This window comes from Erythranthe guttata, chromosome 14, assembly GCF_056151865.1.
Source record: "Erythranthe guttata isolate IM_541 chromosome 14, IM_541, whole genome shotgun sequence".
Lineage (NCBI taxonomy): Eukaryota > Viridiplantae > Streptophyta > Magnoliopsida > Lamiales > Phrymaceae > Erythranthe > Erythranthe guttata.
In genome coordinates, this window is record NC_142546.1 from 19270939 (window position 1) to 19289067 (window position 18129).

General features: G+C 29.7%; 1 protein-coding gene across 1 annotated transcript; it reads left to right on the forward strand.

Moving 5' to 3' along the window:
- Positions 1-12364: 12364 nt before the first annotated feature.
- Positions 12365-12868, forward strand: LOC105957236 (uncharacterized). Its single transcript, XM_012981167.2, has one exon. It carries the CDS (start codon positions 12365-12367, stop codon positions 12866-12868), a length of 504 nt encoding a protein of 167 aa, XP_012836621.2.
- The last annotated feature ends 5261 nt before the right edge of the window (positions 12869-18129 follow it).

The following is an 18129-nucleotide window of genomic DNA, read 5'->3' on the forward strand; positions in this document are numbered from 1 at the left end:
AGGTATGGTTAAATTACAAAAAAACCCCTCTTGTTTGGATAATTACATCTACTCCCCTCAACTATGATTTTTTCTTACCTTTATGGTGCCAAATTCAACATAGTCATCTAGATTCCGTGAAATGTGCCCTAGTTTGTACTCTTTGTGTAAAAAATACAGTTTTCGATGCACCACAAACTGATATATACAAGCTAAAAATCACATATTATGGTCATCTTACTTCATAATGTAGAGTTTGAATGGGATAAAACGGGTACAAAAGTGATAATATTCCATATAATCTCGAAGATTCCACTAAATTTGATGAGTTGAGGGGGGTGGTTGTAATTATCCAAACAAGAGGGGTGTTTTTGTAATTTGGTCATACCTCAGGGGGGTGTTTGTAATTTACCCTAAAATCAATGGATGAGATTAAAATTTAATTCTTTTGTACGCACCAGATTAAAAATATTACGGTCCGAAAAGTACAATCCTCTCAGACCCTAGACAACTAAGTTAATATGGACTAACCACAGTTTACTGGTAGTGTTTGGAAGCGTTTTGGAACTTATCGTGATTTTCATTTTGGGAAATATGTTACGGGGGAAGAATTTGAGAATGAAAGTAATATTTGTTTTTGTATTGTGGAAGGAGACAAAATACACTGTAGCAAGTTAAATCGTGTTTAAAGGTGTTAGAAAAATGTATTTTAGAAGAAAATTTTGTAAGATGAAGTGATGTTATTTATTTTTTAGTGGAGATATTTTTTTTTACTAAACAATTAAATTATGTCTGAATGAGATATAAACTTTTGAAATTGTTTTAGGGAAATTATTCGAAAAGTTTAACAAACACGATTTTATTTTGGAAAAATAATGAAAACAAAACAAAAATGCTTCCAATTATTGCCATGATTGGTAAGCCTATTAAGCTAATCTAAATTCTTAATAGTAAACAATAAGCCTTGTTGACCGTTAAATTCGAATTGATGCATGGCACGGGCACAATATTAGTATAAGAATGATGGTGTGCCCAAGTCTAACTAGATCCACTCATAATTCATAAGGTTGAATACATGAATAGATCGTTTGGTTATCAATATCAGAAGGCAGTTAGTGTTAGATGTAGCTTAGAACCAGCGGCAGGTCCATCTATTGAAAAAACATCACTTTATTTTATCTATATATTTATTTGGTTCAACCAATTTCTATTATTTAGATAGTGTTTGCAAAAGCTTATTAAAAAACAGAAGTTAGTGATTGTGATTTAAGTTGTAAATTAAGTGTTTATTTCTAAAAGGCAAATTGCAAAATAGGCTCATGTCAAAGACACTTAATTAAAAGAGGGACGTCCAACTTTTTTGTCTTTCAAATAAATCCAGCTCATTCAAACTTATTTGCAAATAAGGAAAATCCTTTTATATATACCAAAATTACCCCAAATCCATTGAAACTCAATTCAACTTCAATTTCATGATTTACACCACAATTTGGCCCAATTTCATCAATTAACCAATTTTAACCCTAATTTCAATTTTGACCAACCACCACCAGAGACCGCTGGTCAGCGGCGTTGACCTTCTTTTTGGAAACTTTTTTTTTCGGTAGGTCAACCGCCGGGTCTCTGGCGTTGACTTTTTTTTTTTTTTTTTTATAATTTTTGTTTCTTAAAAAAAATATTTTGATTAATATTACTGTCTTGGCTACTAAATTACTGTCTCCAACAGTTATTTAACTGTCGGAGACAGTAATTTAACTGTTAATTGACTTTTTTTTTTTTCTTCAAAAATATTTTAATTAATATTACTGTCTTGGCTGATAAATTACTGTCTCTAGCAGTTATTAAACTGTCGGAGACTGTAATTTAACTGTTAATTGACTTTTTTTTTAATATTTTAATTAATATTACTGTATTAGTTGCTAAATTACTGTCTCAAACAGTTATTTAACTGTCGGAGAGAGTAATTTAACTGTTAATTGACTTTTTTTTCTTTTATTAAAAACACATTTTTCATTAATATTATTGTCTTGGCTGCTAAATTACTGTCTCCAGCAGTTATTTAACTGTCGGAGACTGTAATTTAATTTAACTGTTAATTGACTTTTTTTTTTTTGAATTTTTTTTTCGTAACAAAAATTATTTTAATTAATATTACTGTCTTGGCTGCTAAATTACTATCTCCAACAGTAATTTAACTGTCTCAGACAGTAAGATTAATAATATTATTGTTCGGGAAAATAATATTCATAATATTACTGTCCTAAACAGTAATATTACTGTCTGAGACAGTAATTTAATAGCAATCACAATAATATTAATTAAAATATTTTTTTCTAAATTAAAAAAAAAAAGGTCATCGCCGGAGACCGGCGGTTAACGGTGGTTGACCGGCCGGAAACAAATTTCAGAATAAAAAAAGTTTTCAAAAAAAAAAAGTCAACGCCGGAGACCGGCAGTCAAAGCCGGAATCTGGCCTGAAAAAAATATTTCATAATATTTTTTTTTTCAAAAAATTATTATTTTGGGGGTTAATGTGATTATTTGTTTAAATTCGGGGTTAATGTGTAATATTAAGGAAGTTAGAGCATAATGGAAGGAATTGATAAGAATTATATTATGGAGGGTATTTTAGACTAAAACCATGGGTATGGGTTTATTTGAAAGAATATTTTTTTTGTGGACCAATGTGTATTTAAGTCTCATATGATGGGCCTAGTTGTCATTCGTCCATTTCTAAAAGTTGAAGGTGTTTGCAAATTAGCTGGAAAATCAATCAAAATAGAAAAAGCATGTACATGGCTGCTTTTAAAATTATAGCTTAAAACAGCTTATTTGAAGAGATGCAAACACAAAAGCTTGTTTTGCAAACACCTAAAAATAAATTATGTGCAGAAAAAAAACTCATAAACTATTTATAAAAGCATTTGCAAACACCACTTAGTCCACCAAAATCCAAATGAATTATAAAATAGTCCTAATAGTTTTCTTTCCTATCTACCTTTTTTGTTTAAAAAAAAAGGGTCCTAATTCTTTTCAAAATTGCAAAATCCTAGACTCACAACTCTCACAGCAGTCATTATTGTCATTAATTATTTTTATATTCTTTTTTAATGTATGTTTAGCCCCAGTGATAAAATCATAACTTTGACATTGATCAATATTGAATTCATTTGAATTTATTACATATTGACTAGCTAATTATTTGTTTTGTAAGATGTTCGATTCCTTACTTAAATTAGATAGTATATATCATTTACACATTTTCTACATTAAATGCACTTTGTTTATAAAATATTCATACCTAACAATTTTAAATTATGATTTTAACAACAAACTGATTTTTTTTCGTATTTAGCCACCCATACAAAATTAACTACATGGGAGGGTGTTATTAATTTAAGAAAATAGTTTTATTCAGCTTAATGATAAAGTTATAAATAATCAAGTCTACACTAATGGACAACATCAAGATTTTCTAGAAGAAACTCATGGAGAATAATTCACCATGCAAAGAGAATAAATGGCTCATCGATCATGCAATATGACCCTTTTTAATGTGTTAATATGACAGTTGCTTTAGTTCTTATTTTAACCATTACATAGTAAAACACATAATATATTATTTTATTGTAATGAAGAAACTCGCAACCAACAATATACGTGCACTGAGTAAACCTTATATTCTCGTATAATAGAAGCACATAATATTTATATATACACATGGTGTAGTTTTCACCAAATATCAACCAAAACTGTAATTCTCCTTTTATTTCTTGTTTTTTTAAATATCAAAAGTTCATAGCCAATTTTCATAGTTTACTATCATATTTTCTTATAATACTCAATGTTTAGTAGTTCATTGGCAATTTTAAGAAATTGACTATCATAATTTCATTAAAATGTTTAATTTTCATAAATCCACTATCAACTTTTAGAAGTTCATTTCCAATATTTATAATATTACTACCATATATGATTCAATTACTCAATCTTGTTTACTGCTAAATTTTCAGAAATTTGCTTCTTATATTCATGAACGTATACATGGATTAAAATTTTGACACCACATAGTTAAAAAAATATGAAGAGACAACAAATCAACATGTTATAAAGGTACGATTAAAAAAACCCTTAAAATGTGAAATACTTATACAACGCACATACAAACAACAAAATCAAGTCATATAACTAGAAGCACAAAAAAATCGATTAAATACTTCGCCATATATGAATCGTCTCTACACGACTACACCTACTCGAGTTTTATAGTTATGATTTAAAACAATATGGGTTCACATCAATTATATATATTAAAAAAAAAAACTAGAATCAAATGTAAGGTATTTACTCAAATGAAGACGACGGAGTTTACATAAAATTGCGCCGAAACTTTCACGGAGGGAATCAGTCGTATCTGCCGCTATATATATTCTGTTTTGTTATATATATATATATATATATATATATATATATATATATATATATATATATATATATATATACAGTGGCGGATCCAGGATTTTTGCCGAGGGGGTGCTAAATTGTAGAATAAAAAAATTAAATATCACTTTATAAAAATAGTAGACCAAAAATTTACAATTTAAAAATTTTAGGTGAATTTTGTAAATATTTAAAAAGAAAAAGGGTGAAAAATGTAAAGATTTATAAATTTTAGGTGAATTTTGTAAATATTTAAAAAGAAAAAGGGTGAAAAATGTAAAGATTTGAAAAAAAATCAACTTTTTAGAGGCTGGGTGAAAAATGTAAAGATTTATAAATTTTAGGTGAATTTTGTAAATATTTAAAAAGAAAAAGGGTGAAAAATGTAAAGATTTGAAAAAAAATCAACTTTTTAGAGGCTGGGGGGCTCGAACACGGGACCAATTACCAAATGAAGGAACATCTTTACCAACTCAACCAACTGCTTTTCTTGTCAACTTATGTATAACGATATTATTTGTTTAAAATCAAGGGTGTGCAACTGCACACCCTAGACCATAGCTAGGTCCGCCACTGTATATATATATATATATATATATATATATATATGAATTTATCTGTTTGACTCAATGTACAATATTTCGAAGCGTTGATAAAAGAATGGGAGGCGTGGTTAAGACGGAACTGATGGCGCTGGGTACTATCGTAAGTGCAACTCTTCGGCTTCCCCGCGTTTGATGCGGATAACAAAATATGTTTTCCTCCGACTCCTAAATTTTAGAAGAGTTCTCTAGTCAATTGAATTTTAAATATAAAAATAATAATTAGGAAAATGTTTAAGTGTTCAATAATATTAATACGTCTTGATTATTTAAAAAAAAAAAAAAAAGTGGTGCTATTTGTTGGAGTATCTCAATTCACCACCAAAGATAAAAAAAAATATCATAAGTACCCATCAAATTTATATTCCACCACCCTACCTTATATTCGTTTAATTCTCATGTGTTCTAAGTTATTTTTATTTTTTTAATTTTTTAGTTTTTTAGTAGTGGACGATTTATAAATTTGGAAAAAGTATATGTAAAAAAAGAAGAAAGGGTAAAATAAGAAGTATATTTAATTTGATGGTGAAATATGATATTTTGATGGTGGAAATAACACGTCTCAAAAAAAATTGTCATTATATTTTAGGAGTATTTGATTATAGAATGACAATCTACGGTTTAGATTGGTAAGTTAGTCTATACAAAGAAAAAATATATATAGAAAATAGATGAAATAAGTGGTAAATATTCTTTTTTCTTTTAGGAGAAATGGTAAATATTCAATCTCGTAATCAACAAATACCATTCTTGTATGTTGTAATATTTGATTCTTTCATTCAATAGTTATTATGGATTAACCACAGTTTACTGCTAGTGTTTGGAAGTGTTTTGGAACTTATTTTGATTTTCATTTTGGGAAATATGTTTTGGGGGAAAAATTTGAAAATGAAAAGTAATGTTTGTTTTTGTATTGTGGAAGGAGAAAAATACACTATAGCAAGTTAAGTCATGTTTAAAGGTGTTAGAAAAATGTATTTTAGAAGAAGAGTTTGTAAAATGAAGTGATGTTATTTATTTTTTAGTGGAGATATTTTTTTTACTGTAACAAACAAATCATGTCTGAAGAAGATATAAACTTTTGAAATTATTTTGAGAAAATTATTCGAAAAGTTTAACAAACACGATTTTAGTTTGAGAAATAATGAGAAACAAAACAAAAATGCTTCCAAATATTGCTATGATTGGTAAGCCTATTAAGCTAATCTAAATTCTTAATACTAAACAATAAGCCTTGGTAGACCGTTAAATTCGAGTTGATGCATGGCACGGGCACAATATTATTAGAAGAATGATGGTGTGCCCAAATCTAACTAGTTCAACTCATAATTCATAAGGTTGAATACATGAATAGATCGTTTGGTTATCAATTTAGGTCTGAGGTAGCTTTGACCCCTCTTTAAATTTTAATATTTTTTTACTATTATATATACTAGCATTTTTTCCCGTGCGATGCACGGGATATTGTTTCAAAAGTAAAAAAAAAATCAATATACTACATAATAAGAAAATATAGTATACGAACATAGTAAAATTTAATAATGTAGTATTATTCATATTTTATATAACATTAGTTTTTTTAAATCTTACATATTAAGATTTATAGCCCAAATATATAGATTTAGATTTAACAAATCAAATTTCTATCTTTATCTCTTAAGATTTGAGATATATTGATGAAAAATAGAAGATTGATAATTGTTGAAAATTACTAAAAAAAATATTAAAAATAAATAATTAAAGAAATATCATTAGGATTCTTTAGGGTTGCCGAGCGTTTCTTTCTCTTATATATATATATATATATATATATATATATATATATATATATATATATATATATATATATATATATATATATATATATATATATATATATATATATAATTTATTGTCTATGTATTGTGCTCTTGTAATTTTTATCAATTTGGTTTTATATAAAAAATAAAGTTAATTATTTTTAATTGAAGAGAACAAAGAAAAATAATAAATAAGTATAACAAGTTGGATAAGGAAGTTACCAATTGTGGCTTAGAACCAGCGGCGAGCCCATCTATTGAAAAAAATCACTTCAGTTTATCTATATATTTATTTGGTTCAACCAATTTCTCTTATTTAGTCCACCAAAAATCAAAAAGAATTCTAAAGTAGTCCTAAAAGTATTTTTTTTTCCTATCTACATGTTTTGTAAAAAAAAAAATTCATAATTCTTTTGAAAATCAGAAAATCCTAGACCCACCGCTCTTGGAGCAGTCATTATTGTCCTTAATTATTTTTATATTATTTTTAATGTATATTTAACCCCGAATGATAAAATCGTAACTTTGCTACTGATAATATTGAATTTATTTGAATTAATTGCATATTGACTAGCTAATTATTTGTTTTGTAAGATGTTCGATTCCTTAAATTAGATAGTATATATCATGTACAAATTTTCTACGTTAACAAATTAAAAATATGATTTTAACAACAAATGGATTTTTTTTTCGTATTTAGCTACCCATACAAAATTAACCACATGAGAAGGTGTTACTAATTTAAGAAAGTAGTTTTATTCAATTTAATGATAAAATTATAAATAATCAAGTCTACACTAATGGACAACATCAATATATTTTAGAAGAAACTCATGGACAATAATTCACCATGCAAAGAGAATAAATGGCTCATTGATCCTGCAATATGATCCTTGTTAATGTGATAATATGACAGTTGTTTTAATTCTTATTTTAGCCATTACATAGTGAAGCACATAATATTTTATTTATTTGTAATGAAGAAATCCGCAATCAATTGAATAGGTGTATTGAGTAAGCCTACACTCTTGTATAATAGAAGCACATAATATTTATACATACACATGGTGCAGTTTTCACTAAACATCAACCAAAACAGTAATTCTTTTTGCATTTCTTGTTTTTTTAAATATCAAAAGGTCATAGCCAATTTTTGAATTAAATGCATATGGCCCTTGCTAATGTATTCATACGAAAGTTGCTTTAATTCTTATTTTTACTGTCCTATTGAAGCTACAATTTGTATAGACACCGTGTTACTGTCCTATTGAAGCTACAATTTGTATAGACACACACGGTGTAGTGTTCACTAAACATCAACCAGTACAATTGTTCTATTTTCCTTTCTTGTTCTTTAAATTTTCAAAAGTTCACGGCCAATTTTCGTAGTTTAGTATCATACATATTTTTTTATAATACTCAATGTTTAGTAGTTCATTGTCAATTCTAAGAAATTTACTATCATAATTTTATCAAAGTGCTTAATTTTCATAAATTCATTACCAATTTTTAGAAGTTCAGTTCCAATTTTTATAATATTACTACCATATATGATTCAATACTAAATCTTTAAAAGTTTAGTGCTATTTTTTAGAAATTTGTTACTAATATTCATTAATATCTTCTACATAGATTAAAATTTGACACCAAATTTTTTGTTATAGGATAACTTTGACACCACATAATTAAATATATATGAAAAGACAACAAATCATCATGTTAAAATTGCTTCTGATAAACAAAAACACTAAAAATGGTGAAATAGTTTATGAAACATATCATTATACAACTTGCATACCAAAATTAAAAAAAGCATGTCATGTATCTAAAAAAAAAATTGATTAAACAATTCCACCTATATGAATCGTCTCTACACCTAAAACATATATGAAAATTCTGAAACTTTTTGACGAATCGTTTTAAAGCTAAAAGGGTAAATTATGAGAATCCACATGCATGAGGTAAGGTCTAATTACGAAAATCACCCTATGTTTGCATAGTTACGAAAATCCCCCTGACACATATCGTTGTCTTCCGCAATACCCCACGATGTTACTTTTGACATAATCTTTTTGATTTAATGGAATATTCCTATGAAAATGTTATTTTTGCACTTGAGCATGTGTCACTACTATTATTCATATAAGGTAATTCAAAGCAAATTCATTACTAGAGGTAAATTATAATATATTTAAAAAATATTGTTGTTTGTAATTTTAAACCTATTATTTATTTATTCATTTTATAATTATTAAAATAGAAAATATAAAAAAAATTATATACAAAAAAAAAAAATTAAACATATCTTGTAACATTAAAGTTTATATTTGTTTTGTATTTTTGTTGACATTTTTATATTTTTTATTCAAGAAAATAAATGTTATACATTTTGGAAATACTCTCGTATTTGTTATTTTATGTTACAAATATTTTCATTATTTTTTAATATTCTTTTAATAATATTTAAATTTTAAAGCAAAAAAATGTAAAAAATATATTAACTATAAATAAATTAGGGAAAAAATCGCAACCCTATGCAAAAGGTGTATATGAAATATAAATATATCATAAAAAAATCGTAGAGGGATTGTGTAAGACGCCAATATAATTACGGGCATTTTCATAATTGTGCAAATATGACGGATTTTCGTAATTAGTATCTCAGGGTGTCCTCGTAATTGATCCTTTATTTTTTTTTTCCAATAACTAAAGGGTAAAACGGACACAGTACACATTTTATGTCAATGTAAAAGGTCAAACACTGGTTAGAGGGGATATTCGTAATCACGCTATAATCCTATACATTACCTTAGGGGTTTCTCGTAATTCACCAAAATAAAATAAAAAAAATCTTTTTTGAGGCCTAATTCGTTCATCGAATTTTATCGTTTTACTTCAAAACATTATGGGTTCGCATCAATCATAAGAAAAATAGAATCAAATGTAAGGCAGTTAAACATGTTAAAGAGATTACTCAAATGAATTTTATTGAATAAAATTTCGATTAGAAATATTTTAACCAACCATGAATTCGATTATCACAAATTTCCCTAGGATATTTTCAGTCAATTTTTTTTAGGATAACATCACATTTGTATTGCTAATATTTTCACATAATATGTAAAGAAAAAATAAAATGATCTTAAATACAAATGACATAAAAACACCATCCATAGATATCATCCGTAGATATTGCAATGTTCTGTAGAACATTAGGTGTGACCAGTTATCAGCACACAAAGTCGATCAATCTGCAATCGACCCCTTGGTTCAAATAACAACCTAAACAACATATTCAGGTTCAAATCAGACACATCACATATAAATTTGTCCTTTTGGAAAGAAAATTAAAACAAAAGTCGACACAGATTAACGACGGTAGACGGTGTTCAGCGATCAAAATTTATGAATTGACGAAATTGGGGATAATTAAAGTTTCAATATTAATTAAAATATATTTTTAAGAAAAAACGAAATTAAAAAAAAAAGGTCAACGGCAGTTGACCTATCGGAAAAAAAAATTCAAAAATAAAAGTTTTCGAAAAAAGGAAAAGAAAAAGTCAACGCCGGAGACCGGCGGTCTCTGGCGGTCAACGGCGGCTAACCGGCGGCCTCCGGTGGTGGCGGGTTAAAATTGGAGTCAAAATTGAAATTATGGTGAAAATTGGTTAATTGGTGACATTGAGCAAAATTGGGGTGTAAATCATGAAATTGAAGTTGAATTGGGTTTCAATGAATTGGAGATAATTTTGGTATATATAAAAGGGTTTTCCGTATTTGCAAATAAGTTTGAATGAGCTGAAAATATTTGAAAGACAAAAAAGTTGGATGTGCCTTTTTAAATTAAGTGCCCTTGTCATGAGCATTTTTGAGATTAATCCTTATTTATAATACATATTAAAGAAATGGACTTATTGGCGAAAAAGATATAACTCCTGAACCTTGAACAATAAAGATGGTTGGTTAGAGACTTATCCATAAAAACCTACAAAGTTAAACTATAAATGTAGTTATTAAAAGACTCGTTTTGCTTACTCCATTAGAGATGCCCTTAAGTTGCTATAGTGTTTCTTATTTTTATATATAAAGACGTGTTTGTCAAGGACCTATAACCTCCATATTTATAATGTAATTTCGTAATTCATTAATATATATTCCTAAAAAAAATATTAATATATAGGGTAAATTACAAACACCCCCCTGAGGTATGGTTAAATTACAAAACCCCCCCTCTTGTTTGGATAATTACATCTACCCCCCTCAACTATTATTTTTTCTTACCTTTATGGTGCCAAATTCAACATAGTCATCTAGATTCCGTGAAATGTGCTCTAGTTTGTACTCTTTGTGTAAAAAATACAGTTTTCGATGCACCACAAACTGGTATATACAAGCTAAAAATCACATTTTATGGTCATCTTGCTTCATAATGTACAGTTTGAATGGGATAAAACGGGTACAAAAGTGATAATATTCCATATAATCTCGAAGATTCCACTAAATTTGATGAGTTGAGGGGGGTGGTTGTAATTATCCAAACAAGAGGGGTGTTTTTGTAATTTGGTCATACCTCAGGGGGGTGTTTGTAATTTACCCTAATATATATTTAATAAATACTTAATTTTAATATTTTACTCTTTTCCCCTATGTTCCCATTTTTAATTTTTCTACATATGACGATTTTCCGGTGTTGATCGTTTCCATGTGTCGTGTGTCCACATTGCCTACGTAGGGATTAACTAGTTTCCCCATTTTTATAAAGTTTATTTGATACTACACCCGATGAAATATATCGGGTGTTATTTTCCCACTTCGTTCTCGTTCCTTGAAGAAGAAAAAAACAAAAAACAAAATTGTTGTGTTTTTGTTCTCGCGTAGTCAACGGTCTACAACCGTTGCTTGCTGGAAATTGACATCCACCGACAATCAGACACGCACCGACGATCGATTAAAGTTTAATTTGACGTCTTCTCTCTCATCGTAATTTTCGGATTGAATATCAATTAAAAGTCGATTTTATAATTTTGATAATCAACTTAATATTCATGTTTCTTGATTTTTCGTAGCAATTAGCTTTTGCAATTTGCTTTTGTATTATCTTCTGAAAGTAGATGAAAAAAAAAAAATTCATAGCAATTTTTTTCCCGGGGCCGCTGTGCGTGAATTCCAATATGTATAAGTACCCTCACAAAAATTAATGGCCTCCCCACTGTACATAAGTGTGTAGTTATTTAACCACATCAATAATTAAAAATCACGTGGTGCAGCATCTGAACAACCTTTTTATAACATACAGAATATACCTAAGATTTTCACGCAAACTGAATGAAGCATTCCTAAATATTCTATTCCGACCCCATTAGCCAATAACCAAATCATCATCACAAACGGGCTGTACGTACTCAAACTAAACCAAACCTAATTGAACAAGCACGAAAATCACACGAAACCAACAATATAATATAAATCAATTCATTAATATAAGTAGACGCAGTGAACCACAGATTCCAATCACTCTCCATTATTATTTTTATTATTGACGAAATGGATATTAAACCAATCATGAAACTGAAACTACTCGCCGCCGCAACTATTATGCTTCTCTCGCTGTACCCAAAGTCGGCTAAAAGCCAATGGTTCCCGCGCCGGCCGCCGGTGACTCCCCAGCCACTTTGCACCACGCAGTTCGCGCTCGCCAATCGCGCGTGCGCAGCGCTGCCCTACACGCTGGTGCCTCTACCGAGCTCTCCTTCGCTGCCGACGTCCCCGTCCCCACCGCCTCCCCCAGGCGCCGACGCAGGAGGAGGCGGAGGCGGAGGCGGAGGAGGCAGACACCACCACCACCACAGGCACGGCGGGGCAAGGCAACAGACGCCGGAGGAAGAGGAGTGCTGCAGGTGGTTGAAGAATATCGACAGCGTGTGCGTTTGTAAGCTGCTGCTGTACTTGCCGCCGTTTCTGACGAGGCCTGTCCATAATTACGGCGTCGATGTGGGTGGTCTTTGTGATATTAGTTTTAACTGTGGATCCAGGCTGGTTCAGTTTTGAGTACTACATATATAAATATATATAATATATAGTTTATATACTACTTTCAGTTAAGTGTTATGGATTATATATATTTATGAAGAGAGCAAGTGAAAACTTGTGCTTGCAGAATTATATGTTTTCGACTTGTGTACGTTTATAGGTTATTATTGTACGGATATGGATACGAAATTATTTATTTGTTCTAATTTGTACCAGTATTTAATTAGCTGTGGAGCCAAGATTTTATCTAAGGGGGCAAATTTAATTTTGGAAAGGCTCGAACCGAGCTCGAGTACTTTGTCTCGAGCTTGAGCTCGACTACTTGAGATTTTCTAGCTCTAGCTCGAAACTCGCATGAGCTTCGGTGAGCTCGAGCTCGACTCGATCTTTAAAAGTGATTAACTCATTATTAAAATAGTTCTATTTTTTCATCAATAATAATAATAATAATAATAATAATAATAATAATAATAATAATAATAATAATAATAATAATAATAATAATAATAATAATAATAATTCATAAATAACAAATTTATTTCAATAGTAAGAAAAAATGAAAAAGAAAAAGAAAAATAAAAGAAGAATTAGAATGGACAACGTTTTCACCGGAGATTGTGGGGAGGTAAAATATTTTGCGAAAATTTGCTATATCTCCTAATTGGGGATTGACAATGGGTATGGGTTTGTCGGGTCTTAGACCTGGAACTGATCTGTTTGGGGCGGGTGATGATGGTAAGTTTAATGGTTTTGGGTCGGGTAATGGGTTTAAGTTTCTTGAATCGGATGGTTATGGGTTGGGTCACGAGTCTTATTGTAACCGATTTAGAACTGACCCGTATAAATATATTATATTTTATAATTAATCTATATATAAAAATTAATATATGATTTCATTTATCAAACTTTCAACTTTCATCGTGTCTATTCTCATTTACCCATTTTTCACTATTTCATTTTTTTTAATCTCATTTCTCCTAAATAAAATCTATCACTTGTCGACCACCGCTAGTCGTCTTGCCTTTCGAACTTAATTTATCGTAGAAGTTAAATATAATTAATTATATAATTTTATTATTCACTTTATATCACTTGTAGAAGTATTTTAAAACATTGTATTTTAATGTTTAGATTATTTTGTTAAAATATAGAAGCAAAATATTATGAAAGTTAAAAAATAATAATTTTTTTTTAATGTTAACGGGTCTAGCGGGTATGGTAGTTCAGAACCGTTTAATTCGGATATGGGTTGGGGCGGGTCTGGATCTAAACTGAACCGGGTTGGGGCGGATCTGAGTTTTATATATTTTTCACAGGTTGGATCTCGGATTTAGGCAAACCCGGCCCAGAACCGACCCGTTGCCATCCCTACTCCTAGTTTCAAAAATATTTTGAACTAATTACTAATCATTAGAATTTTTGAAAGTGTGGATGACCACCATTACTCACCTCATTGACCACCATTACTTATCACCATTAAACATCATTTTCTATCCTCATTATTCATGACCTTTCATGCTTTTTCTTGTGCTATATATAGAACAATGTAATGTTCTTTGTATACATAAGAAGAAGAATAGAATAGTATACTTGTTCTCTCTATGTTGTTATCTCAACACATCATCATCACGATTGTTCTACTTTAATTTCTGAAGAAAGATGATCCAAAGAAGATAACTTCTTAGCCATAGAAGATGAAAAGGGAGTTGATTTAAATATTTTATTAATTTTTTAGTTGACAAAAAATTAATAATTCTATTTTTGTTGTAGGTGAATTTTCGCACAATTCACGATGTCGACTTTGAGTTCTGTTTCGGACATGATAATGTCCGAATTTGAGAAAGTGTAAAGCACAAAAGTTAAGGCTCTTTCTATTGGTTGTTCCTAACATTTTGAATCATCAAAATCGGATCTCAATTGAGATAGATATGCTTAGAATACTCAGCCCTACCAGAGTTGTCCCTTGTGCGAATTTTAAGATGAACATGACGTTTTAAAAGGAAAATGGATGATTATAGGCCTAGAGCCGAGATTAAATACGAGATTAGAAATCTCGATTGAATATATTAGACATTAAGTTTAAATGATAAGACTCTTGAAATTTGAGTTAATAAGTATTCCCATTTATATATGGTATGATTTGTTTCATGATTAAGTAGCAATTATAAAGGCTTAAGGCCTAAATCGAGTACATAAATTCAAGGTATAAAACTCAAACCTTGATATATGAGTAGTATATAAGTACTCGAATGAACTATTTACTTTTTGATTCAATGATATGAGAAATATCACAAAGTTTGAAATTATATATATTCGATAGATCAAGAAGAAACGACACTATATGTTATATATGGATCATTGAAGTTGAAGATCCATCTATGCGTCTTTAAAATACAAGCCAAATATTTCATAATGAAAATATTTCTAGAAGACACCGAGAATTATTTCATTTTCAAGAAACAAGTAAATAATTTGGGGTATGTATCTTGTACACAAGTAAAAGTAACATAAAATAAAGTTACTTATGGAGGTATATAAGAGAAAATATTCTCTAAGTTTGGGATTTGAAATGCTACTGTAGTAGCAATATTTTGGATCTATATTATGATATGCGAAATGCCAACATAAAAACTCAAAGTTGCATTCGTAGTAGCAAAATAAAGAAATTGATAGCATATTGCACTATAATATGAGTTGTGAGCTAGATTAAAATATTGCAGCGCTCATTCAACTTTTGTTATTCCTCGAAGTGAATACAACATTCTTTAGTATTTGAAGAGATATCTTGTGATAAGTAGATATCATGTGCTTATTACATAACAATTTTTATCTCACTATTAAAGGTGAAGAGATGTGAGAAATATTAAAAATGATTGGTCATGTATCCATTTACGATAAAACATTTTGACAAGCTTTATCGAGCACCAATAGAAAATAGCGAAAAATTGCGTCATTTTATGGAGTTACGATTTCGATTTTTAAAGATTTTAAATCACAAGAGTTTAGTGATGCAAATTTGATTCCAAATCCATATCTATGGAATTATGTACATAATTTTTTATAATTGGTTTAGATAAGATCGATGAGATTTCAAACCAAACGAAAAAGAAAAGGAGATCAAATTTTGTTGCTAAAAATCCTAATTTGTTGTTGGTGGAAATACTTACACGCAAGTGCACGATCCGAACAAATAATATAGTGGACAATTAAGTCAGAATATGGATCCCACAAAAAATATTTAATTATCTAATCGTAGACGCTAAATTCTACCAATTATGCTCAAGCCCACCCTACACAGTCGAAAGTTGATTAATAATTCTAAATCAAACTAAATTAAATTAAAGCAAATTAAACAAGCAAGAGCAAGAAAACAATTAAACACGAAGATTTATCAAAGTAAACAAGCCTATGATTTTATTCCCCCCATGTGATTATTAATTCCCCAATTCCTTCAATTATGCAAGTTATTAAATCAAATTACGTACTAACCTGAGATGCTAAATTAATCACAACCCGCTTCCGCGTGTATTACGATTCTAATACTCTAGATTTAAATATTGTACGCAATTAATTCTAAAACACAACATGAAGCACAAATGTCAATAATAGCTACCTAGGAGTTTAACTGTATTCCTATGTTAATACTACAAAAGCTCTTCTACCCAAGTTCTAATTATTAACCCGATCTTCCGATTGATGCGATTAACAATAACAGAAAAGCACATAAATCGGCCAGTTTCATGCACTTAATAAAACAAGTTAGAATAAATAATTCGGAATTAAAACTTGCATAAAATCACGAAAAAATGGTTCGTAAATCCCACATAGAGTTCAAAATAAAATCTTAGAATTAAAGAGTTTAGCTACTCATGATTAAATTAAAAGCTAAATAAACATAAATCATGGAAGATAAAATTATGATTGAATCTTCAAAGTCTTCATTTTCGTTATTGCTTCTTTGCCTTAAATTTTGCATAAAAAGATGACTCATAACTGTGTGCTTGGGTTAGCTTTTTATAAGGTGAAAAAAATTGGGGAAAATGCAGTTTCCTTGTAATTTTTGGAAGTTTATTTACTATGCAGTTTTCTTATCGAATTCTTATCGAATGTTTGACTTCTCCAATTTTGTCCACTCATAACCAACAAATACAAGTTGAAATACACAATTACATGCATATGTTACTACATGTTACTATATGTTACTAATAATGTATAGTAATGTACACAGTCTGTAGAACACTGTAACTTGAAGCAGATGTCAAAATCATCAAATTCGTATACATCTTCAACCAAATTTTTTGACACCTTCGAGGAGATGATCAATGACTTCCATTAAGCTGCAATTGCAAAATCAAAAAAAAAAAAAAATTACAAATTAACAAAAAATGAAGAAACATCAAAACACAAAAAAATCAATGAACATTAGAGATCGAGGGACAGAGAAAGAGAGAGAGGTCATAGCTGCAAAATACTGCGAATTTTAGACCAAACTACCAATGGCTGCTCACCACAAGTGTCTCCTACCAAAACCCTAGCCGCCGCTAACCACCCAAGGTTTTGCGCACGCAATGAAAAAAAATATAGAAATAAACCTGACAATAAAAAATTGAATGAAATTGCCATCAGAATATAGATTTCGACGAGAGGAATCCAACGGTGGGTAGCCCAACCCGTTAAATTCCAGTGGTCGGAGCATTAATTACACCTCCAGCAAGATCCACCGTCGTCGAAATATGCGCCGACTGCAAAGCTATTGCAACAAACAGATGTAGAGATCCAAACTGTATGAAATCCCCCCCCAAAAAAGAAAAAAGAAAAAAAAAGCTCGATCGTGAGAATCTAACGATTGTTAAACCATCGAATTCCGACCATCGGTTAGAGACCTATGGGGGTGGCGATTTGGATCTAAAACTGTGGGTTGAAAAAGAAAGAAATAAATAAATGTGAGTTAAGTAAAATTTAAAACCGATTTAAAAGGACATTTCATGTATGTCAAAATAGCCAATGAGTATCCCAAATTAATATCAAAATGGAGGGAATATGAATCAGAATGTAATTTCTTTGATTGTTAGTTCCAAATATTTTCCGTAGTTGGGTCCATAAAATAATCTCATATATCACTATTGACAATTGATACTTAACTAGGAAGTTTACTAAATCACACACACCAAGAAAAAATGATAATAATAATAAAAAAGAAAAGAAGACCACAAGTCAGCTAAGAATGGGAAAATGGAAAGACTACACCGCCAATTGCCAAAGCCCTTTTTTTCCTTTAT